Source organism: Tauraco erythrolophus, chromosome 19, assembly GCF_009769465.1.
Source record: "Tauraco erythrolophus isolate bTauEry1 chromosome 19, bTauEry1.pri, whole genome shotgun sequence".
Taxonomy (NCBI): Eukaryota; Metazoa; Chordata; class Aves; order Musophagiformes; family Musophagidae; genus Tauraco; species Tauraco erythrolophus.
In genome coordinates this window covers 6,973,821-6,999,699 of record NC_141483.1, presented here as the reverse complement: position 1 = coordinate 6,999,699, position 25,879 = coordinate 6,973,821, and the positions used below count along the sequence as shown (strand labels likewise).

General features: G+C 39.2%; 1 protein-coding gene across 1 annotated transcript in view; it reads left to right on the top strand.

The window, feature by feature from the left end:
• PPIL2 (peptidylprolyl isomerase like 2) overlaps positions 1-25,879 on the top strand; it is a 73,886-nt gene that overhangs the window by 8,648 nt on the left and 39,359 nt on the right. The window contains exons 6-12 of the mRNA XM_086623294.1: positions 6,558-6,609; positions 8,832-8,923; positions 10,704-10,793; positions 19,915-19,990; positions 21,380-21,540; positions 23,753-23,828; positions 25,028-25,134. Coding sequence (XP_086479420.1) covers positions 6,558-6,609; positions 8,832-8,923; positions 10,704-10,793; positions 19,915-19,990; positions 21,380-21,540; positions 23,753-23,828; positions 25,028-25,134 — 654 coding nt within the window. The remainder of the gene's footprint in view (positions 1-6,557; positions 6,610-8,831; positions 8,924-10,703; positions 10,794-19,914; positions 19,991-21,379; positions 21,541-23,752; positions 23,829-25,027; positions 25,135-25,879) is intronic.

Genomic DNA, 25,879 nt, shown 5'->3' with positions numbered 1-25,879 from the left:
TAGAAAACTAGAAGACTCTCTGAGGTCTTCGGCTCTCTTGCAATCTGCTTTGCATCTGCATGCTCTGTCTTGAACTGGTGTTTTCTTTCTTCCTGCTATGACTGCCGAGAGGTTCTTCTGATGGTTTTTCATCTGATAGATATCTTCTGTAAATTTGGGGTTTGACCAGCTTAGTCTCGTTTGTATTTGTGCCAAAGCTGTGCTTCTGTCTGTTAGTGTTTACAGCTATGGATTCGGTACAGAGGAATTTAATGCTTTCTTGACATTTTCTTGTTGAGACTCGTATTTTCCTGTCAGATGTTCTTCTTGCCTTTAAGTTCTCTATACCCTAAATGGTCACAGTTGTCCTTCTCCACATCTGTTTAATTTTTAGTTTATCTTCTTTGAACAGAGTTAATCTTAATCATACACAGTAAATGTTTGGTGAATGCCTGGTACAGTGGTGGGAATATTTTCTAATCTCTTCCCGAAATACTTTGGTATATTACACATGATAGTGCAAGACAGAAAACAGCTTCAGTGTATGTGTTGAGACAGGAAAGGTGCTGTCAGAATATGGTAATTTGTTGCATATTCTTTTGATAGCTTGGGTCATTTCAGAAGCAGGTACTTAATAAGTAAGAGTTTCCAGGATGAGCAGTGGTTCTTCCTTTTCTCTTTTTTTGGTTTTGTTTTTGTTTCCAGTTGAATGTTGCTGCCTATATTTCTGTGACCTGTAGCAGTCTTTCAGGCACGGATGGTTACAGCCATCATCATTAAGCATCTCTCTCCAGGTGCATTTTTGTCTGGGGGCAGCAGACACAGGCTGCTGCTCACATACCTGGAATCCACTTCGAATGAGATGAACTCTTCAATATGCAGCAACTGAACCATGTCGTCTTACCTCATTTGCTTCAGAAATTATTAGCTTTTAGTCAACAGTCTAAATGAGTTAATATTTCACGAGTGACCATAAATTTTCAAGGCCCCTGGATAGAAACATGTGAGGACATGATTCATGCCCGGAGGAACAACCACAAAGTTGTGTGTCATAAGTGGAAACGGTCATAAAAGCACTGGTGGTGTCAGGGTGATGAAGGTCTCGGTGAGGCTGATGACCTGGAAGATGGCTCCTTTTTTATTGGGTTTTCTGAAGCTTTCCCACTCTTCTTTGTTACTGATGAATACGTGGATAGTTGATTGTTTCTCTTCCAAAGTTGTATCTGCGTGTTTTACAGGAGTGCACCCAGCACCACTAAGAACTTTTATCTGTCCTAAAAGGGGGATTTGTTTTTCAATTCCACGTATGTTTGGGGAACAGCAAGGGCGAAGAAGATGAGATTTGCCTAGACTTACTGTTCAAGTGCTTTATCAAAAGGAGATGTTTAAAACCCTCCAGTGTCATGAGTCACTGGCTGAGCTGCTGTGCCTCCTTCACACCTTGCTGATGGGGATTGTGCTGGTGATGGACAGTGTTTTATGCAGTAAACCAGCTCTGGACACAGGCAGATAAATGTGTCTAGCATTATTCCTAACGCATTCTTTCCCTTACAGCTAAAAAGTATTTACATCTAGGTTTTACAGACTGAACAGATGGTCTCTTTTTTTTCCTTTTCCGTGTTTTGGTGGAAGTGTGCACATTGGAGGGGGTTTTGTGACTGTGACACTTGAAAAACTAGCAGCTGTGAAACGCTCTAGCCTTAAATGAGATGCGGTATGAGGTTTCCCACAGATCCTTACTTGCCTGTTTTTCACTAAAATTGGAGACAAGCTTTTTGATGCTTCTGCAAAGCTTTAATTTCTGTGAAGCATCTTGTATTTGGCTCTGGGTCTCTGGACTGATAGACTTCTGACTGCAGTAAGACTGCAGGTTTAATCTTGCAAGTGAAACTACACGTCTTTTTCTCATGGTAATTTCGGTTAATGTGCTCTTTGATAGAGCAACATTATTGCTAGTATCTGTGAGCCATGTGTGTTATCAAGCGTATCTTTATGATTCTCTGGACAAGGCTGTGGTGACCATATGGTGTCAGTTTAATTAAAATTTAAATATGGAAATACAGTGGTCTGGAAGTGGGTAATGAAGGATCTTTTGTGTCCATTTCTATACCAGTTCAGTAGTAGATGAAAGCTGCAGTTAAACAGCAGCTTCATCCAGGAATGTGATTTGAGGGTATCTTTTTAGCATTTGGTAGACAGTTGTCCACATGATAAATATCTAGCATTTTTGCTGTTGAACTGAACATGGAAACGATACTTTGAATCGTGAGACTATTCTGGCTTATTGGCTGCTGACCTCAAATTTTTCATGAAATATTAAACTACATGAAGATGGCTTATCTTGTTTAAACAGCGCTGCTGTTTCCAGTCACATTCCCATAACTTGCTGAGGATTTCCACTACCTTTTATCATCATTAAATCCATTTACAAGATCTGAAATAAGTAACATGATACATGGAGTTATTCCAATACTATTCATTCAGTTCATATCCCCATATTTCTTGACGGTTTTATAGCAGGGAAAATTGTAAGATGGCTCCTTAAAATGTGAAGTTGTATGCAAAGAGTAACAGGTCTCATTTTAGAACGAACCAAAGAATTTAATACAAAATTAGCTGTTGTTAAGCTAAATTTGGTACTCGGTGGGCAATGTTGTGTTTGATTGTTAGCATTTGGTTTGGTTTTCTCTTCTATTTGAGGTAACTCTGTGTTCCTTGTTTTGGTGGGCTGAGAACCTACCAAATGGCCACGCCAGCACTGGATGATTTTGTCTTTGTGTTGTCAACCAGTTCAGACTTGACACGTTAATTTTTCCCCGCGATAGCTTCGCTGGATTATTGTGTGTTCCCGCCAGAGGCCATTCAGAAGGGTGTCCGATCCCCAAGCGTGGACCATTTTGACGATAACTCAATTACTGTTGATAGAGCGGGGAGGTCTGTATTTACTGAATACAACTCTTGCCACACGTCACCGACTCTATCCATGTGTGGGTAGAGAACCAAATGAGCCCATTTTGATTGCTTTTCAGGCTGGTGCGTATCCTACAGGGTCAGAGCCTCATTAACGAGAAGAACATGCAGCCACAGACCAAAGGGATTCAGAGAGTGTAACTAATTGATGCGCGCGGATTGTAGGTCGTATCTTCACGAGACGCGCAGCGATGGCAGAGAATGATTTAATTGGAAACAATTGGCACGCTTCATCCGCGAGCTGCCACAGTGCCCCACTAACCTGCACGTCATAATAACCTCTGCTTTGGGTATCAATAAAGGATGCTGCCCTTTGGGATCCTGCAGGAACGAGTGCTGTCAGCTGACGGATGAGAGCGTGCTGGGCGGTGGGGCTTCTCGCTGCTGCGAGAAAGTAGGTCATGGCCAAAAGTAGCCTTGGCTGCCTTTGTGGAAGTGTGCCTGTGAGAGAGGAGTCAGCTGAGAAAAAAGCTTGCACAGTTTTTGGGTTTGTTTTTTTTAGCCCTTCCTTGCTGTGGAGCAGCTGGCACTACGTGCCGTGAAATGCGTCTGCTTTCCAGTATTCTTGCATAAAATATTTTTAGAAGTGAATATGCAGCTCTTATTTCTGCTCAGGGGAAGTGGCACATGCTTGTGGCCTTTCATTTCCATTAAGAATTTAGAATTTTAATTAGATCATGTGTTTTTAATAAATATTGGTTTTTTTCTTGCGTTCTTCACTGTAGATTGGCTGAAACTGGGTAGTAGGTGTGTGTCAGGGAAACACACTGGAAATAGCTTTGAACATGAGCTTTGTATGCAGTATTTGAGCTCTCTTATGTTTTATTAGTAATAAGAAATACAAGAAAACAAGTGCTTTAACTCATTTTAGGACTCATTCACTCCTGCTGTCTCTTCCTGTGAAGACTGGCACCTGTTTGTGGCATAATGGTCATTTCCATGGCAACAAACTGTGTGATGGTTCTTGGAAAGCTTCGACTTTTGATGGAGAATAAATAAAAGCAGGTTTACCCACACGCAAGATAACTCTGTTTTCATGTGAAATGGAGAACTTGAGAGGAAAAAAAAAATACACGTTTTCTATATTGTGTTCTTTCATAGTTTCCTGTGTAATGTGTAGGTCTTTCAAAACTAGACCTACTGGAGGTCCTGGTGTGCAGGCCAGACTCCCTCCTCTGAGGCTGCTCCATGTGCAGTTGCCCGATGCTGCAGCCTGGTCTCTGGCACTGAGCTGCCTTTGTAGGCTGTGGCCATCCTTTGTAGCAGATCATCATCTGGTTTTGCTGTTCTGGTGCTCCAAAGCTTTCCTTTGATGAAGCACTAAATCCCTCTGTTGTCTTTCCATGCATTAAGACATATTAATCAAGTTCTCAAAATATTTCTGAGGTGGTGCTCTAATTATATTTCCCCCACATATTTTCTTGTATACAGCTCTCAGTCTGTTTCCATCCCTCTTCATAAATACATTGCACAAATAACATCCTTTATCAGTAGTGGGAAGTTCCCTCGTGACACGGTGTGGGAGTGCTTGGGTGCAAAGCTGTTGCCAGCAGAGCCGAAGCACGGAGCTGCTCCAAAGGGCATGAGCTGACGTGCCAAAGTCACTTCTTCAACACAAGCTTGACAGGAGGCCATAAATTGTCTGTGGCAATAAAAGTTTATAATGTTCATACAGCACTTCAATATAGAGTTCTCATCCTGGAAGAAGACTCCAGGCAGTGCGTATATGTCAATTCCTATATGAAAATCACTATTTTTTCATTTACTGTTGACTTATAAGACTGTATAAGTGCTGGTCTCAGTGGGGAGCAGGTGACAGTATGAGCAGCGGATTCGCTGTGAGTAACTGGTGCTGAAAACTAACCTTTTTCCATATTATGGTAAGATGTGACCTGAAATACCATACTATTTCCCTGGGCATGGAGTAGGAGTCCGAGAACTTGGCAGCACTTCTAACGATGCTTCATACGTTGACAGCTGAAACGGTACACTGCAGCTTTTGCTGCCTTTAAAGTCTGTACAGCAGTTCAGTCCATCTTTTCCACTAAATTTCTGTCAAGGTATAAATCTGAATCTTCAGTCATGCTAAACTGTTTCTTAGGGAACTGTTTCCATTTTTGTTTAAAGACGATCTGCTCATATGTTTTGGGGATAGCTCAAGTCTGCCAAGGAGATAATTTAAAGGCCTTCCTTCAAATTATCAATGTTTCCAGCAGTCGTATTTCTAAAGAAGCTTTTTCTGGAACCTAATTTTTGGGCTGTTGCACAACATGTGCACAGATGGATGCTGCTTTGTGTTAATAAGTTGTTTAGGTTGAACAGATCTGTGCAGGATTGTATGTTCATTTTGGCAACTCTGCTGTTCCCCTACTACTTCTTTGACGATTTTGTCCTAGTAAGAAGATAAATAAATGGATAAAGTTCACTTAGTTGCTTCAGAAGCTGCTGTTGCCCTTGCTCTTACTCTTTGCACCTCAGCAGTGTGCAGATGGTGGGATTTTTGGGGATTTTTTTGAGAATCCACTTAAGGAACAGCAGCAGCACTGGTCTTCCATTGCAAAACTAAATATAACCTAAACTGGCCTCTGTCTTCCCTTCCCCATCTTATTCCTACCAGCCTTCATTGCTCTTCTTGCTAATAGATTAGAGATGGTTACCTATCTGGCAGCAAATGAGCCTACCAGTTGGCTGAAAATAATTTGAGAAATGCCTTCCTATAAACGAATGAGTCCAGCTGTCGTAACATGTACTCTCCGAACCAATAATACAAATTTTAATTAGATGGGAAAAGTCCGCTGACGGAGCTTCACATGATTTTGTTATCGCTCTTTGCCGTAATGATTGAACTAGCAGTGTCGGCACCGTGGCTGGCAGGTCTTCACTCATGGCTGTGTTTATAAAGAGTTGTCTGGGTTATAAAAACCTCCCTCATATGTTCAGGTGTGTGCTCTGAGAAGAGAACGGATTGTTTCTTTTAAAAGGCCTGTCCTGTGTGTGCTTTTAACGATCAATTTGGCAGTGAAACTGTCTCTGACAGCTGATACAATCAGCAGGTTTGTTGGGGTTGGTTTTTATATGTCTGGGATCCTGACTCAGCCTTGCAGCTCGCTGGGCTGGGCTTTGTCTCCAACTGGGTGCCCCAGTCAAGTGCTACCTGCCCGTCCCGGTGGGCTGTGCTGGTGGGGTGACCCCAGTTGTGGTGTGCCCAGGTCACAGTGCTACAGGTTTTCTGGCTTTATGACTTTCATCAGAGGTCCCTTCAGAATCGTCACCTCTGACCAGCAGCAATGATCCTGACCTTTTAGCTTTTCATGCCAACTCTGCGTTCAATTTGCGCTAAGCCAGAGCTGTGCGACTCCTCACGCGCTGTGCCGTGTCAAACCACAGCACTGTAAATAAACCTACCCCGGTTCTCAGGCTCAGTGAGCCTTGTTCTTGTGGGCTGTCTGTGACTTGAATTCCCAGGGTTCTGATGATTCAGACAACTTGCAATATATTATTAATAAATTATATACTATTAAAATGCTAACACTGATGTTACAGTTTCGTTTTATTTCCACGGTTAGATTCTGTTATGATTAATTTTTTTAATGCTTCATTTTCTTTAGAAACTAGATGCCAAATCACTTATAAAGCTGAATTTTGCTAAAAACAGTGAAGGTAAGTGCAGCAATTTTCTGTGGGTTTGGGTTTTTTTTTTTTACTTAATGACTGCCTTAATAAATCCTTACTCATGGTAAAGTTACGTAGTTTGTGTTCTCTGTGGTGGTTTTTATTTTTTGAGTAGAATAACTGCTTCTTGTGAGTGACATGTTTACCTTTAAAGTTCTGTTTCTGTTTTTCTTTACACTGAGGAACTGTAAATTATTCAGCAATTTCACTTTACTATAGCTGCTACTGCAGTAAGGTACTGTTTACTTTAAGGAAAAATTTCAGAAAAGGCTGAATTTCTATAATATGTTATCTTTTTTCTAACTTGCCTATGGCATTATTTGCTACTCACTTGGCTTTGAGGAACTTTTTGTTTATAAAATGAATTGGACTTAAATGAACACTTGGGATTTTATGAATAGCAGCACACAAGAAAGCAGCCTCGAGTTTTATTTCTGCAGGGTTAAAGATATAAAATCTGCCATCTGAGAGAGGATGCTCAGAATACATGAGACGAGTGGAGATGAATTCATCTTTTACAAGGCAGATAATGATTTCTTTGAAACGAGAGTGGCACGGATTACGTGGGAATAAAATTCTGGAGTGGTTGTCTCCTTATCTTACTGAAGTCCATAGACTACAAGGTTTTTTCTCTAGCTTATGGATTTCTTCTGCGTTTTATGTTCCATCTGTCTCAAGAGCAGGGTGCTAAAAAATGATCAATAGTCACTGTGGCCAAGGTTTTTGAAAGATATTGCAATATTGTGCTTTCCTTAAAGAAGTCAAGTTCATAATGCTGGGGTGGAATGACGGCAGCTGCACAGTCTCAGAAGCCTTTTCCTTAAAAAGGTGCATGCCGTGTCATTAACAGATCAAGGGAAAATGCAACAAAAGAGGAAGAGTCAAATGTATTTCTATCTGTCAGCAAACTTTTCTTTGAATCTTAACATGTAGAATGGTTGCTACATATGTAGGATCTTCTCTGTTCACACCTCTATGACAAAAAAGTTCTTCAGATATTGCCATTTCTTCCGTTTAATGATCCATCCTTAGCTGGGTACCTTCTATCCAGATTGAGAAGTGTGTGTTCTCGGCAGCTCTGCTTTTGCTAGAACTGAAAACACAGTGATTTGCTCTTTTTGAAGCAGCTGGAGTGAGGCCTCCCGTTTTACCAGCGTGTTTCTGTATCTATCAGTTGGGCCATACCCTGATGCTACTTCCAGAAATCCCTTTCCGAACTTTCTGCTGAATTTCAGACCCTTGTGATAATGCCTTTCCTTCAGCTCTGGTGGCCTGAACAGAAACAGCCCTCAGTTTTTCCTTGCATCAGTGTGCTGGAGGTCAGAGTGCTCCCACTGACCGATCGGTTATCGGGAAATACTCTGTAGGTGCTCCCCTCTCCTGTCTTTGCAGGTGCTGTGAGCAGTCTCTGTTCTGGTCTCCCTGCTGGTTTTGATTTTCAGATGGTAATTAGGAAAAAAAGAACCAAATAGACCCAACCCACTTCAAGAATCTCACCCAAAACCCTGGGTCCAGCAAACTGATCAAGTATTACTAACTTTCTTCTAATTGCTTTCTGCTGAGATCATCCAGACATTTTTCTTTTTCCTCATACATTGCCTTCCATCAGTTTGCTTGTTGTTGACACGCTTAATATTTATGCTGACCCTCCTGGGAAAATTCACAGCTTGATTAGAGCAGAAGCTGGGTTCCTTATTGAATAACGTGTTCAGATTTAATGGCGTTCTGCTTGCCACATTTGAATACAGAATGCTCTCCTCTCCTAAAAGCTCAACAGCTGCTGTGAACTTTTTTTGTAGGATATAAGCTAAACTTTTATTCCTTGAAGCAACACTGAAAATCCAGCACTGAGCTTGTTATAAAGTACAGGCTCATGGTATCAATAGAGCTTTAATTACAACAATAACAGTTATATTGTGGTACTTCGTAGATACCAAGCAAGTTGGACAAAGTTTTATGTTGGGGGATTGAAGGCAGGAGAGTTCAAAACTGCATATTCATTGTTTGCTTTAGAATTCCCTTAAGTGTTACTTTTTCTATTTGGCACTGAAGAATCAAAGCGTAGTTAAAAAAACATTAACTACTTGTTGAAGTTATGCTTTATATTAAAAATTAATGTAAGTACCCTTCACAGAGATAACAGAAATTAGCTATTTCAAAACACTTGCAGGGACTTCAGGCCAAATTTAAATTTTTTTCCCCTCTCTCAGGTAAATACCACTGCCCAGTGCTGTTTACTGTATTCACCAATAACTCCCATATTGTGGCTATCAAGACAACTGGAAATGTGTTTGCCTATGAGGTAGGTTCTCTGTTGCATTTCATTATTAATGTTTTATACTTGACATCATTCAAGATCACAAAATGCTTTAGAGAGGTAAATTTATTTTATTCTTGTTCTACAGCCAGGGAAATTAAAGTACAAGGAGATGAACTGACTTCACAAATTGTTCTCTGACTTTTGCCTTCAAAATATGAACAACCCTAGAATGTGATTTAAAAGATATTTTTAAAACCTTTTCCTAAGTTAATCTGCATGCACTGAATCTTACAGACCAAAATGAGTAGCTTTTATATGCTCCTCCGTTGAATTAATAGACAAATCTTCTGTTGTCTTCTTTCTGATACACAGTAATCGCCAAAACACGATTTGCCTCATTTCTATTCATAACAATGAATAAAAAAAGAGTATTTTGACTGGAGCTGGGTAAAGAGCAGAGAGAATGCCTTAATGGACGCTTGAACTGCGTTTTCATTTGTGTTTTGTGAACATTTGTATGAACCCAGATGGAATTTTAATTGTGACTTTTTTGCATAATCCTTATTGTAAAAGCAAGGTTTATTTATTTGTCAGTAGCAAATAAATCCTTCGATAGATGAATCTATGTCCAGTGTTGTAAAAAGTCTGAATACTGAACATTTGTTTTTTTGAAATCTGTTGATGGGAAATTCCAGTAGGACTTTCACATACTGAGAGAGGAACAAGCTGAAACCATTACAATCAAGGAAAAGGCTGGATTCGTCATGTTTTTGAAAACTTGTTCTGTTGTAGTTGAACTGTCTTCATTCCAGCTGTGAGAGCAGTCAAGATTAGGTTAAAATAAAAAGTATTTTCTGTTCCTTCTGGAAGCAGGATGCTTCGATTGCTGGGTTAAAAGGCAAGAATGAGTTTAAGAGTAGTCTTTGTTAAATGCTTGTCGATATTATAAAGCTATTGCTCAGTTTGCTACAGTTTATAATACCAGGCTTCCTAAACAAGCTGTGCCGAGAGAGTTGGTTTCTCCTGTGGTGTACCACTTGAAACAATGGCATTTATCGCTTTGTTATAAGCACAGAATTAATTTACGGACTTCTGGAGGTACTAGAAAAACATTATCGCTTTCGTCTGAGGAGAACAGAGGATGTTTGGGTGAATAAGACAGATTCAGTCTTTTTGCAGGTAGACCTCCACACTCGTCTCTCGGCGTGATATATTTTTTCATAACGACAAAGCATTCATTCCACATTGATTCTCACTATGAAATAACACGCTGCTGCTTTGTTGAGCATCATTTAATTTTCTCGGGTGAACAGAAGAGTTGCTGCAGGCTAGATGCAGCAGTTGGGGTGGACAGAGCGTGAGGGGCTAATGCAGCTCTGCTGTTGTACGAGGTGGCCTGGGACACGCGTTACCTCCCTGCGGGGTGCTGATGGGGAGATACAGACCCCTTGTTAAAGCTGCCAGTCTTATACCATCTGTGAAATACTTAGAAAACAGCAAGACTTTTTTATTTTGGCAGTACTTTTATGATGGATTTGATTAAAATGATACGCCTAACTATGGAATGGAGACTTCAGGGTTCTTTCTTTTTAAAAAAACAAACCACACAAAACTGTCGAGTTTTGTAGGAATGAAAGACAAAAGCTTCTCATCTGTTGAAGCACACAAGGAAAATATTGCAGCTGCCAGTTGAGAATGAAGAGTGAAATCGTTTTCTTTATTGTTTGTACTTTAAAGGTTTTATTGGTTTCACATATGTACTTGTAATTTTTGCACATTAGTATCCAATTTTTAATATCTGTGTCTTTTGCCTGTCTGTTAGGCAGTTGAGCAGCTGAACATAAAACCAAAGAGCTACAAGGATCTTTTGACAGACGAGCCCTTCACTCGGCAAGACATTGTGACACTGCAGGTAAACTTTTCTCTCTGTCTTATAATACAGCTTCTTTGCAGAGGATGAAATGTTGCTATGTACGCTGTTATAATTGAATAGAGAAACATTGTGTGTGTGTCTTGGAGATGGGTAGAAAGGGAACTGCTGTATTATCTTTGTTAACCAGATGAGCCACAAAGATGCCATATAACTTAGAGCTTGACTAATTTCTGGAGTGATGATTGTGTGCCTTGTAGATAAGCAGATTGTTCAACTTTGTAAATTGAAGGAGAAAAAAAGAAAAGGTACACAGAAAAAGTCAAGGATGCCATGTAAAAATGTGAATTTTGACAAATATATTTGCAGTTGCTCACTACTTTGCTGTATCCTACTCAATGTAAGATCTTGTGCATAATCATAAGTTTTAGATCTGAAACTGCAGATAAGATTTGGGTTTTTTTTCTATTAATCTTACCTGAAAAATTGCTGTGACACCTCTGATTTATTGTGAGACTTAACAGAAGTGCATTGGGATCAGACTGGGTAGAGGGAAGGGAAAGATATGTCCAGAATCATCTTCAGCTGTAGAGAGCCAACAGTACCTGGTCTATGTGATCAAAAGAAACATGATTTAGAATGTAAAGTATATAAACTTTTAGGAAGTTGACATGTTACATTAAGACTGATGTTGATTGTCCATCTTGCTCTTTTAAGATGCCTAAAAGAGTCAAAGCTTCAGAAAAGCATTTTTTACAGAATGTTTCTCCAAATGTAGAGTAAAATCAGCAGCAAACCAGAGGATTTTCTTTAAGTGCTTGCTTAGAATGGTTTTCTTCTGCATAGATACCAATGTTGGTCTTTTACTGATGTTAACAGACTTAAAACCCCAATCAAAACAGCATTGTAAATTTCAGAGCATAAAAGATACTTATTTACAGATTAAGTTTAGTATCAAAAGATCTAAAACTTTTGTTTAAAAGTACGCATTTTTAAGCTTGCATGGTTTCAAAATAGGAGAAGAAAGATTCAACAATCATTATTATTGGAGTTATGAGTTAGTATGCATCTCATGAACAGTTAATTGCCACTAACCAAGACTAATACAGTCTAATTTGAATAGAAAAATATTTTTCATTTATGTCTAAATTTAAATGAAATATGTCCCTTCTTCTCTACTCCGCAGTGCTGAACAGCATGTTTATAAATATTTTTTTCTCTATTCCTTTGGGTTTATGGCTGTTCAAGCTAATGCAACAAAGTAAAATGTTTTTAATCCAATGGAAGTAAAAAAACTAGCTTTTTCAGACTGAAAGCTCCCAAAAGAATGTTAGTTGACTGTAACTGCATGGTTGCTAATGGATTTGGAATGGTAAAAAAAGACAACATGAGTGACTAAAAACATTTCTGTGCATCAGTATGGAAAAACAAATTATTTTTAACAAATAATTGAAATGTGCAATCATTTAAAAATATTTTGATTTGTTTTGTTTGTTTGGAATTGAATGTATGTTTAAAGAGTGTGTTACTGTTACACACGTAGCTTTGATTTTTCCTAAAAAGCAAACAAATGCTATAGATGCCTAAATCTCAAAATGCAGTAGCTAGCAATTTAGGTGTTCCCTGTGTGGATTTTTATCAATATCTTTCATCTTCATTCTGTTCTTGACATGTTGGATTTCTGTCTTGCTTGGAGGAATACCTCCATTCACAGAAACTAAGTAGATTGTGATAGTTATCCAGTCACTGGTACAGTCGTCCTGGCAGCTACATGGTGGTCACAGCCATACCTGGCCTGTACCTCTCTCACGTCCATTTAGGATGATGTTTGTAATGTGTGAGTAGATTTGTTCCTCTTAAGTAAACAACTCATTATGGATTAGTGTTAACTGGACTTCTGTAGTGTACAATCTTGTGGTAGACTCTTCTCACATACGTTTAGAAATAGCAAAACTATCCGTTTTGTGATTGGTCTGGAAGAGATTTTGACCATCTGAATGCTGTTAGCCAGCTAAAGTTTGACCTTTCACTCCATTAGTTTTTACCTACTTTTTTCGAAAAAGGATTTTCAACGAACAAGTTAAAATGGCTTCGAGGTGTTGGATAAGAAATGAGAGCCATTTAATGCACTGCACAGCACCCGCTGCAAACCTGCAAGTACACTTTGATTTCTGCTATTCAAGTGCTGCCCTACCCAGGCTTGCTTTGTTGAGGCCAGAATGCAGTCTAAGGTGGTATGACTAGCCTGGGTATTAAAATTCCTTACGTATATGTGGTATAGGAATTTATTGTTATTTTCTCATAGTATTTTCTCATGTAAATTGTTGAAAAACAGACCAATGTCTCCTCTGTAAGCTCGCTTGTTGACAACACTGTGGGCAGCATGGTGGCTTCACACTGCCAAGCTCTACCACCTGTGGCTTTGTTTCTTAGCCAGAGTTCGTGACTGCAATCTGTCGTGTTTCAATTTGTGGCTCTAGAGCTCCCCAATCCCGCTTCTCTTAGAAACCTTTCAATTCTATGTTGAAATTTTTCACGTCGTTGTTTTTCCATTCCTCTGTGTAAATTGAGTACTGTGGTATCTGAGAGCTGGAATTGAGACTGAGTTGGTAACACACCCTGCTGTTTGGCAAAAAGGTAGATATAAAGGAAGCTGCTATAAAAACATTCCTTGCTTCGCAAATAACAGCTGAATAGGATTGTCTGTAATAGCTGTGTTTATCAATAGAAAATAGTGTTTCCAGAGGCTGGCTTAATGTCCTAGGAAGCAGATGGGGTACCTGTGTTTGGTCGTGAGGTACTGCATGATAAATGGAAAATGTGAATAATGTATGTTTACAGATTATTTGTATGATCGGATTTTTCCTTATTGATACGTAAAGGGCAATCCTGCAGCTGCTAGGGATGTTCTTTAACTGGAATAGCAATTGACCTCAAACTTGACCTCTGTCTCCTAATGTATTTAATTAAAAACAAAACTAAAAAAATTTGCGCTTTCTAGAAGAAAGAGAATTGCATAAAATTCTTTATTCTGTTCTTGGTGCTAAACATTATTCAAACGCTAATCATAATCCATCCCAGTTACCTTTTCTGGTGAGCACCGTCTCAGCTGGTCACTTTGATTTTAGTTATAGTTATTTGTGCCCTGTTGCTATTAAGTTTACTTGTTAAAAAGGACAGATTATTTTGGATCTGGAACTAAAAAAAATCAAAATCATAACTTCAGTTGTTAATAACTATCTTAGCTGTCTTAAATCAATGATGTGCTTCTTTTCGTAAAGGAATCCACAGTGCTTCCTGCACTTACAGAAATTGCTTTTTTCCCTGTTGAAATGCAAATGTCCTGGGGTAGGGCATGGCAGTTTTTCATCAACATATGGCGATGTTATCTAGCCCCTCAGGGCAGGAGGTAAAGAATAATACCATATCCTGGTGTGCAAGATACATTACCAAAATTGGAATATAGTTATTCAGGCAAAAGATGTCATGGATTCTGGTTTAATATCTTGCTGATAACGACAGAAATACACGTGACGTTATTCCACATGAAACCCTTCCTAGACCAGCAGTGTTAGTATGACTGGATTTTTTAGACTGTAGCTCTTTACCCCTAAGTTGAAATTTCCTTTTCTTAGCTGCATGATCTTGCCACAAACTCAAGCCAAGCTTTCCATCTTCTACAGTGCAGATGATACTTTTTTCCAAGTTTTTCTCTCTTTACAGTTTACCATTATTTCAGATAATTTTTTCTTTCAACTGTACTGGTTCGTATCTCTTCTAAATGAAATATTGCTGTTGTATTTTGTCCATGTTTCTCATGACTCTAAACCCACTTGTATTCTTTTACCTTGAACAATGTTCAGCTCAGCCTAACGTAGCATCCCTTGCAAATGTCACGAATGTCAGACAGCTCAAGTACTTAAAAATGTATTAGTTATACATAATGGGTAAGGTATGATGTAAAGCACTTGGAGATCTGTGGGGACCTGTAATAGGAAGGCTGGTGGTATTGAAGCTTGTTTGCAGTGTTCGTACCTCCCTTTTCTGATTCCCATGCTGGTACATTGCTGTTCATCATTTCACTTTGCAATCATTTTAAAGGTAGGGTTCAGTATAGCTTTTGAAGAGTTTTGACATAAGATTGCATTAGACTATGATTCAGAACTAGGTGATTCTTGCAGTCCTGTGTTTTACAGATTTTCAGCTAATTTTCAATCTAAATGTTTAACCTAATTTGAAGTTACCTTCCAAGCCAATTTTTTTCGGGGCGTAATTCAATGTTAGATCTCAAGGTCTGCTGTCCACCGTTTAATCTTTGTGACAAAATCTGGACAACAGTCCGGTATAAATTATTATTTATTAGTGTTACTGTAAATTCCTTGTGCATTTCAATCATATATTCTGCAAATTATTCTTTGTGTAACGATGTGGAACTTAAGAGCAAGCACATAACTAAGTGTAATTGGGGTTCCCTCCTGTAACAGTGGGCAGGCCGAAGCAAGCTCCTGCCCCGGCTCAGGACGCACAGAGAGGAACAGGGTCAGGTAGTGCCTTGCTGGACACAGTGGTGGGCTCTGACAGTCCTGCGGACTTCTTCCCATCACAGGAAGTGTGAGAGGCTCCTGAGGAGAGCAAAGTAAGAACACCACGGTACCCTGCTTTCACGTCCTATTTGGTAGGGCATGTTCAGAGGAAATGAGAACAATTCCTCTTTTAGCCCCCTGTCAATTTTTCATCCTCCACTGTGTCTGTGTTCACAGATTAGAAACCCTGGCTCTCAAACTTGTGATGATACAGAAGAAATTATTCCTGCTCTTGGAAACTCTTAGAAACTATTGCTGGGCTGTTGGCTGGCAGGGGAGGGGAGTTAGTGAGAAGTGTGGCTCTGCTCCACGGCAGTGCTTGCAGGTGAAGCAGAGGCAGAGGTGATCTGTTCCTCTTTGCTGGAAGAATTGCAATAAACCCCCCCAACCCTCTTGTGCCGGCGTTAATAGGCACAGTCCTCTGGCAGCAGCCTGCTGAGAGCCTTCCCTGATAGATGCACACTAACCAATGGATGTGCTTTGCACCACAGAAACGGAGGGGTTTTCTGGGAGAAATAACTAGAGACAAAAAAAAGTCTGGGAAGAAGGGAAACAGGTTTGCTCACGCTAAAGGGAAAAAAAAAAGGCTCGTACTGTTATGTGTGTCCTTATGTCACTTTTATTGTTCCTGTACAACCTAATCAGCCGTGGACAAGACATGATTCCCGACAAGCTGTTAAACACCATTGGCGCTCGTGGCAGGAAGCAGAACTAATGAGCTAAGTTAGAGGTAGCTGAGCTGCACACTGTTAATTGATATTTCACTCCTCAGCTATTTCTCGTTTGTGTGACAGAAGGTCAGAGCAGATTTCTCTCGGCTGTTGGTGAGGGCTCTTTGAGGGCGAATCCTGCACCAATGCATGTGCAGAGTGGCCAGTTAAGAAGTGACGCGTTGGGCTGTGGGCGGCGTATGGGATGCTCAATCTCAGCCGTAGGGTGGGAAGGGAGAGTATGGAAATTATTAAAATAATCCAAAAAATAAAGTTCAACATGCCTGGAATCTGGCTTTATCATGGGAGGTAGTATGGTTTTTATAATTCTAAATTTTGTCGTTTGAAGGTAGCATTCCTGAAGATAATTAGGGATGCAGCGTGGCCGACCAAATGCTAAGAGAGGAATCAGGCCTCAAAGAAATCAAACAGTCTAAAACTGTGCCAGTTTTAGCCTGCTTTTTTGGGGGCTTATGTGTATGGTGCTTAAAATTAATGGGGTTTAAGTTGTTTCCCTAAGTAGGTGAAACTGGGAAATGCTAGGGGGGAAAAAAAGTGGAATAAAACTTGAGATTAATTGTTTTCAGAACTCAGCTTTCAGGAAAACATCAAATATGACATTTTTCATAGTCATGATAGTTAGCAACCCTTTGAAGTCTGTATCTGTGTTAGTAATTTGCTAAACTGTAGTTTATGGTTTGTAACCTTAATAAGAAAGACCCCAAGACTGCTACCCATGGTAATTTGAAAACATATTTTTAAACACGCTAAGACAAACAAGAGTAGGCCGATTTACTCTTCATGGTTTATCTTCCTTTCTGGTTTCTGTGTGGTTACACAGAAATTATTTCTTCAGGCTTTTGGCTTTCAGGCCTTAGTCCTAACAGGAGTGGTTGCCTCCCAGTGAGTCCAGCCCTTCTCCGACCAGGAGAGGCCGTTAATTCATTAGAGCTCAAGGCTTTGACGATGTGGATATGCCAGTCTGCCCATCCCTGTGGTGTCTTGGTTGAACTGCCCTGATTCTGTGCCCAGTAACTGTCATGGATGCAATGGGTGGAATTTGGCAGGCTAATTATTAGTGTTTAGACAGTTTTCTTCCTGAAGTGACATGTCTGAAGAACATACGCACTTTTAAAATTTACACAGAGCTACCTTTAAAAAAATGTGTATCTCGTGTTGGACTCAGTACTATCAGTAAGAAAGTGGTTTGTGTCTTCTGTAGCGCCGGTTGGACTGGTCAGATGCGTTTCTGCTCTTGGGGATGGTAGAAGCAAATGGTGTCTCGTGTTTTGCTTAATATTCACTGCACTACTGTCACACTTAGTATGGTCGTTTGCCTAATTCTAATCATACTTCTCCTAGTGTATCATGATGCTCTGTAAATTTTAGAGGGAGGAATCAATATGTCAGCCACTTGTCCTCAGTGTCCTGTGTAAGATGAGACTCAAGTTTCAACTTGAGGAACCATTTTTGAGGGTTTTTTCCACTGATAGAGGGAAACTGGTTTTGGATTAGCACATAGGCTGTCTGCCTTCTCGATGCAGAATCAGGAACGCAAGGAACAACACCCTAAATCAAACCTTTGAGGTTTCCGTTTGAACAAATGCCTGCCTGAGTGTGATGAAGGACCTTGTGCAGAGGACCTGGGGCTTAGTTGTGGGCTTTGGGGTTGTCTCGGGTCTCTCAGAAAGCGGATGGATGTGGTCTTGCAAGGAGAGGGAGCTGTGCTGTAGCCTCTGCTTTCCTTCATACCATAACGAGTGGCATTGCCTACAGGCAGGTTAGCAGTGGTTTGCAGAGCCCTGAGAAATCCCTTGCAGGGAAAGCAACTGTAAACATTTTTGCTGGAGTTGTTCAACACCTGCAATTAGGCTGGTTAAGCAAAGTAAACGTTTGAAAGAGCTGTGGCTGTGAAACAGTTTGAACTAATCTGATTCATGATACCCTGAGCACAAAACATTTGGTTCCATAAGGCACTGGCAGTTGTGATGTCCTTTTATTTTTAAACAATCAATGAATCAGTAAATCAAGAAGCTTTATTTAGAGGAATACAGTGAAGGGATTTCCTGATTCATCTATACTGCTGTCTCCTGCCCTCCCTCCTGTCCATGAAAACTTGATTTCAGGAGTCAGTCTTGCCCTTCAGCTTTTCCGTGAACAGCAGACGTGGATTGCTATAAATCCATTTGTCTCTGTTAATATTAATACACAGATTGTTTTTTTTTTTCCTTTCCTGTAAAGGGTAAGCAGTCTTGCTTCCTTTACCTTTTGAGGTGGTACATTTACATGCAAGGCGATGATTTCTGTCTGGGAGAGCTGCAGCTCATGATTACTGAAGAATGTTTGGGAGGAGGCAACCTGTCTTCTGGAAGCACACTGAGCCCTTTCTCCAGATTTTATCCATGCATCTTGTTGACTGTCAGAGAGCAAGGCTGAAATTGTCTCTATTCATACATACATAAATAGCTATATGAGGTAATAAATAATAAATTTACCTCAGTGTTGATGTCAGAGGATACAAAAATGGTTAAAAAACAGGTCCAAATAGTGGGACAGAAAACAATAGAAAATTATTACATGGTGGCTGGGAAAGAGGACAGCAGAAAGCCAGGAGGTCATTCTTGGGGTGCAGGATCACACAGCTTGATTTCATAGATGTGTTTTAGTTTTACTATCAGCAGTAAAACTAAAAATGCACTTTCTTGTGGGAGCATACCATTTCAGGGATGAATGAAAGGCTTAATTAGATAATTTAATAAGTGATAGAGGTACTAGCTCTGCTTGTATTAATCATTATTTTTAGCAGAGATGGAATTGCTGGAACTTCTTACCAACAGTGGTGGTCTGAGAAACTTTGTTAAATTTATTTGGTATAATACTATTCATGTCAATGTCATAGTTTTTTGCATAATATGTTGCATTATTTTTCCTGAACTCGAAACTATTGCAAATTATTAAGATATTTTGGTATTTAGATTTCGATTTGTCTTCTGTAAGATAGAATTTCCAGAAATGACTGAGTGTCTTGGGCTGATGTTTTGACCTTTCTGTGCTGCAGAGGAGCTTGAGGAGAAAACCTTGAAGTCATTGTAAGAAGAGGATTAAGGACTGTTTAGTAATAGTATAATGTAACCTAGGTCGCCAGTAGGCATTCCTTGTCTCACTCGATCTAACAAAAGGTCACAGTTATGCAGAAAGTTGCCTAGAGATAGCATAAAGACTCACAGTTAATGGACTGTGTATTTTTGCTGCTTTTTCTTGAGTGGTCACTGAATAGAGTTTTCATAATACCACTTTGTTGCTTTTTTTATCATTGTTTTAATTTTTAAATGCAATTCTGTAAGCTCATATTTCGCTGTTAAGAAAAATCCCAATCAAAACAGTTCTGACTGCAAAGACTTGCTCTGAGGTTTATTTGTATTTTGAAATGCATTACAAAAGTTCCGAGCACGTGCAAATCAGGCACGTGGTTATAAAGAGGAGATAGCTAATGTGAATTTGCATAGATCTTAGACCAAACCACGGAACAAAGGAAAGAATCAGGGGATCACATCTCCTCATTCTTTCTTCTCACTAGGATAGGGTAGACTCAGCTTATTTCTGTGAGGAACTTCTGTAGGCAAAATATGTGTAATATTATGTTTGGGAATTTATCCCTAAGGAGCCTATTGTGAACGGGCTTATTGCTGATGTCGGTTGGGATTGATTGCTTTATATTTTTTGATCTTTCTGTGGTTTGGCGAGTATGGAAGTTATTCTGTCTCTCCCGATTCATTTATTATGGTGGTGCCTGCCCTTCAGACTCGCCTGTTGCATGGAATCGGTGCCTACCAAGCTCTCTGATATTGTTTTTTTAATTATTATTTTCAGGATCCAACAAACTTGGATAAGTTCAATGTCTCGAACTTCTTTCATGTTAAGAACAACATAAAAGTAATTGATCCAGGTAAGGATGAATTGAGGGTAGGCTGAGCAAACACCAACCCAAATATGCAGATTCTAAAGGCAACATTATGGAATTGACACTGTTTTCTGGATGGGCATCCCTCAGTGGCCAGTGGTAACTTTGAAAACTTCATGGAAACAGGAATAACTTGTTGAAACTGTCCCTCTCACATCAAAAAGTGTTAGCAAATGAGAAATCATCAACTGTCTCTATTGAGTGCTGTGCAAACACGGAAAGCTTTCCATATCCTTTAAGAGTAGGTAGATAAGAGAGAAGTAAGAAAAGGAGGAAAAATAATTTGCCAAAAGGTCCATTAGCCTTGTACCAGAACCAAGATAAATAAACCTATATCTTCTTGTACCTGTCTGCTAGCCTCTGTCATGTGTATCAACAATGTATCCTTCTATCTGGATAACAATGGACATCTTCCAAGTTAAAGATTGATATAGATTTTTCTAAAATAGTCTCCAAATTATTTTAATAATAAAAAATAAAATGCTTCTTTTTTTCCTACATATTGCAACTAAGAAATTTGCATCTCAGTTATTTTGTGATTTTTTTTTTGATAGCTAAATGCTTAGTAATATCTGCTAACATTAAATTGCTGAAGGAAAAAAAAAATTCTCTCCTTTGCCCTTGTGGTTTCCTTTAGAACTGTGTCTAATGAGGTCTAATTGCTGATTCTAAGCATGGTATGTTTTTCTGGTTCTTATTATGCCCCCCTCTTTTTATTTTAAATCTCTACTAGTTCTGTAAGCAAGCATCTCTCTCTCTGTTTACCCACTAAAAATAAGTGGGTATTATCTCAGAGATGGAATATTTACTATCCAGCAAATAGTAGGCATACAAAGACAGAGAAAAAGTGAAACTTTAAAAAAAAAAAAAAAAAAAAAAAAAAAATCAAGTTCTTCAGTCCAGTCCACCAGCCTCCTCCCCCTGGTATCACATTAAAAATCTGATTTGGGGATTTTTGCATCACAGGCCTGGCCATTCAGTGAGGAGACAAAGGAGAGATGTTTATGTTGTACCAAACTGTATCTGTTTTTTATTGTTCTATAAAAATTTTGCAAGAATTGCATGAACTTAGATAATTTCTAGTGGTTTCAAAGAAATTTTTGCAGTAGTTGATGTGAAATTGTTTTTTCCTTTTGTTATACTTCATCATATTGGCATTTATTGTGCTATATTTCAAGTTATACTGTTGTTAGTGTTATGCGTTACTATTTGTTACTGTTTCTGCAGGAATATTTATAGTTAATAGACCTTTTTATTAAAAAAATAGAAGTAGTATCTGGAAGATTTTTGTATAACTAGGTATGTAATAAACTGAAGGAGAACAAAATAGAATTTTTCTTTTAACTCTGAATGATTTAACTTTGTCTTATCTAGATGAAGAAAAAGCAAAATTAGATCCATCTTACTATTTGAAAAATACAAACACAGAGACACGAGAGACTTTACTGGAGCTTTATAAGGAATTCAAAGGCGATGATATTCTAGCAGCTACTATGAAGGCTCCTGAAAAGAAGAAAGTGGATAAGCTGAATGCAGTAAGTTGACTTAATTTGTAGTTTGGCACTGATTGACTTCCTCAAGAATGGTAATAGATGTTCTTCATCTCAGAGGCCATATTGCAGGATAAACAAACTCTCCTCCTTATGGCATAGATGAGAATGTGAGAATCACATTGGGATTCCTTAGAAATACATTGTATGTGTCAATGAGTTTCTCTTCGTTAAATCCTTGTAAATAAACCTAAACATTTTAGAAGTGGAGCACAATAAGGGAGGCATCTTTATGATACCATTATGATGCATAAATAGGCAGAACCTTTTTTCCCAGGTTGTAATCTCTTGCTTTGAATTTGTTTATCATTGCTTCCTGCAGTTATTGGCAGAAGAGAACAAACCATAAGGGCAGTGCAAGTGAATAATTTGTGGTGTGAATAAATATATAAATCATCCACAGCTCCTTCTCCATTGTCTTCCACTGGAATACAGAATTTTTAGTGGAATATTTTAAAGGATGTTCTTCCAGGTGCATGTTACTGCGTGTTCATGGTTGTCAAGAGAAACAATTCATCTGCATCTAGGTTTCCTACATCAAAGGCTGTTTGAAATGGACAAGACAGAGTATTCTTCTTTCCTTTAATAATTCTGGGATGTGTGTGTCTTCGTGCTTTGATTACACTTAGATGAAAACGAACAGCAATGCAGCATATGGCTTTTAATGAGTAGACTTGGCGACAGATTAGGGAGTGCGTGTGACCAAGGAGTAGGATCACATTTGCCCCTTTTTCAAAGCATCATAGTCTTATAAGAAAATGTCCTGGTTTCACTGGGATAGAATAATAGAATCAATTTTTGTTCAGAAAAGCTACATTTCTAAAGTAAGCTGCATTTTTAAGAAGACTGCAGCACCCAATTTGATGAGAACAAAGTTGATAAGACACTTTGTTTTAGTTTGTAGCCAGCCACGGTGTGCAGGTATCCATAGTGATCAAGGACTTTTCTTCAGCTTGTTTTTGCTAATGACTCAGATGTCCAAGAATCTGGGGGGAGCACGGCCAGGGCGATTGACACCTAAATTGGCAAATAGTTATTCCTTACCATGTAACGTCATGCTCGCTATAAATTGGAAAGTTTGTTGGGGATGGCCTCTTTTTCTCAATGGTTGCTATCCCTGGAGCGTCTCACCCGTCGTTCTGCTCCCTAGGCATACTCTCTCTCTCTCTTCTGGGATTGCAGTTTCAGGATTTTCCTCCTCCGGGATCACCAGCTGGGAGCAGGCTGGATATTGGTCAAGGGGTGGTGAGGAATTGCACCATACAGCACTTGTCTGTATATTATTGTTATTATTATTATTACAATTATGAAATAGTTCCTATCTCAATCCTCCTTTTTCCCGATTCTCCTTCTCGAGTAGGGAGGAGTCATTGAGTAATAGAGCAGCTGGCTATTGTTCAGCCCTGGCTACAGACTAAACATGGGTAGAAAACAAAAGATGTAGGGAGAGAAAAAGAGGTGAGAGATAACCTACACGTATTGGAGAATCAGACTGTCAGCTGGTGATGTGGATGGACACAACTATGAACTTGCATAGGCTGCAGTGTAACCTTACGGATAGAGCGTTGGCCTGACCTGTATTCTTTACAGGCATTGCCCCAGAGCTGCTAAACGTACATCTGGGCTTATTAGATCTTTGTAATTTACTACAAAATCCATGTGTGACGTTCACATTTCTTTTCTGCAGGAGAATTACAAAGCTTAAAATAGACATTGGGAACCATGGGACAGTGCCTCTGCACGCAGAAGGGCGGTGTGTGGGAGGGGGGTGGTTTGCTTTCCTCCACAGTATCTGTATTGTTCGCCGGATCTTCCTCCCACTTACTCAGCAACATTGGAGAATTTTACAGATGTCTTGCCAGCAGTACTTCTTTCGTATCTTCACCTGTGGACATACAAATAAATTCTGATAATAGAATCTTTGCATAATGATGTATTAAAGTGTAGTGGAAGCAATAAGCCTCTTCAGCTCAGCGCATGGGCAGCCTTAACTAGAGTTTCATCAGAGCAAATGTTAGGGGTGACAGATGGGGAATTATTGCTGCATTGTGCATTTGTTTCTTTCTATGGGAGCTAGAGTGGAAAGTCTGCCTTCAGAAGGATGACGTTTGTGTGCTTGTAGTGTTTATATAGTGTATTTAGTAGATAAATTCCAAGATCTGATGTCTTTTTCTCTTGCTTTTTCCTTCGCCAACAGGCTCACTATTCGACTGGAGCAGTAAGTGCTTCCTTCACCTCCACGGCAATGGTGCCTGAAACTACCCACGAAGCAGGTACCAGAACTACGTAGCTTCAAGCTGTTTATTTACTTTCCAGTTTTAAAGCGTGCTCCCTAGCACACACAAATTTATGAGGACTGAAGGAATGCATTGATAATTGGTCAGTAATGATGCCATGGAAATGTATTGCCTGAGAACATATATCCTTACTTTCCAGTGAGCTCATTCTGAAAATAATGGAGCAATTATGAATTAGCTTTGGCTTTGAATGGCAGTTACTTATGTTGAACTGAAATTAATGATGTGTTTTCTATGCCTGGGGACCACAAAATGGGATATCCACTTATGTAAGTTGGGAATGAAGTATAATCTGTCCTTGAACAGCATACAAAATCTTTACCACCTTTTTGGCCTAACTGAGTATTGGTTAGAATGACAGCAAATTTTGTAGTGATAGCTTTTGATGTACTGTTTTTCAAGGTTACACAAAAGTGCATTTTAGTACAATAAAGTTTTCCTTTCATTCTCCAGCCTAAACACAAATGTATAGAATTTATTTAATTTGAATATTGATTAAATAGCTGAGTGATTAGTATTCCCATTTGAAGAGAAAGGTCTGGCTTTTGGCACTAAAATTTAGAAGTATGTCACACACTTAGGCAAAGATTGAATACATTGCTAAAACTTCATTTGCTATGTTCGGTTCCTTTACTTAGTAGATTAGTGATTTGCAGGTGAATCTTTGAGCGTTGAAAATATATGACTAACTGGACATTTTGGCAAAATGGAAGTAGAAACATTCTAGATTGATCCTTTGGTTTGACTTTCCAGTAATGTTTCCAGTAACTTAGCTTCGTTTGTTTTCAGAACTGGGTAGGTCCTCATGTGTCAGCAATTTGTGGTTGACTGCTGACTACCTGCTTGGCTTCCAAGTTTGACAAGAAACAATTCGGTTTCAAAGTAACATTTGTGATTGGTAGACATTACTTGAAAATTATAGTTTGTAATATTGAATGCTTCTGTGACTTAAAAATATAGATGATATTGTTGGCTCTCGAGGAGTTGGTGGTTTTCTGTAATGGAAAGTGTTTTGCACAGAGATTAATGTGAGGTTATCATAGATGAATTGCAGAGTACGATCCCTGAAGACCCGGTACCCCAGGGGAAGAGGTCAGACAGTAGAATCTAGCAATTTCTAAAGATCAGTAAGTAAGCTTCCAGAGAGCTGATTATTGTCTTTTGCTTTGATACAGCTGCTATTGAAGAAGACGTTGTGAGATACACATACGTGAAGAAGAAGGGCTATGTGCGCCTTCACACTAACAAAGGAGACCTAAACTTGGAGCTGCACTGTGATATGGTACTGTGCCTCATAAAATGAATCTCTCTAGATAACAAACAGAATAGGAGCTAGCAATGGAAATGTCCAAAGAAAGGAATAGTGTGTAGTTGTAATAGATACAGATAAATAACTAGCTTTCAGTTGTTTTGATGAGCTTTCACACATACACAAAACTCCACTGAAGAATGGATATATGTCAATTTATATATTATACTACTATATATATAAATGTTCTGTCTGAGTAGTCCCATACATTTTAGTGGGCCACTTATACTTACAACATGTCAAGATTTAGAGCTTCAAAGGATCAGGATTATAGTGACCCAAACAATGACAGGGAAGGTAGAGAGAAAAAAGAAGGAAGAGCACAGAGAAGAGAATAATCCAAGGTTACACAGCAGGTTACTGGCAGAACTAGGAAAAGCACCTCAGTGAAACTGAGAGCAGTCTGTCAGCCTGAGAACATGTAGTTAAGATCCCCAGAAATGTTTAGATTTGCTTCTAAATCCTGAGCTTTACAGAACAAACCTAAATGAAAACCTTAGAATGTGTTTTTTACTTCCTGCTGTCTCAGTTTTTAAGGTTCAAGTTTTCAAATATCTTCCCTTTGCCTTTATGAGGTAGACGCTCGTTTTAAAAAACAACGCACTAGAGTTTTTTATAGTCTATACAGTCTGATTCTGAGGGAAATCTGTGGCTCTTAAAATAATAAACATGGCAAGACTTGTGATAGACAAATGAGTTGTGGTGACACTGATGTCTC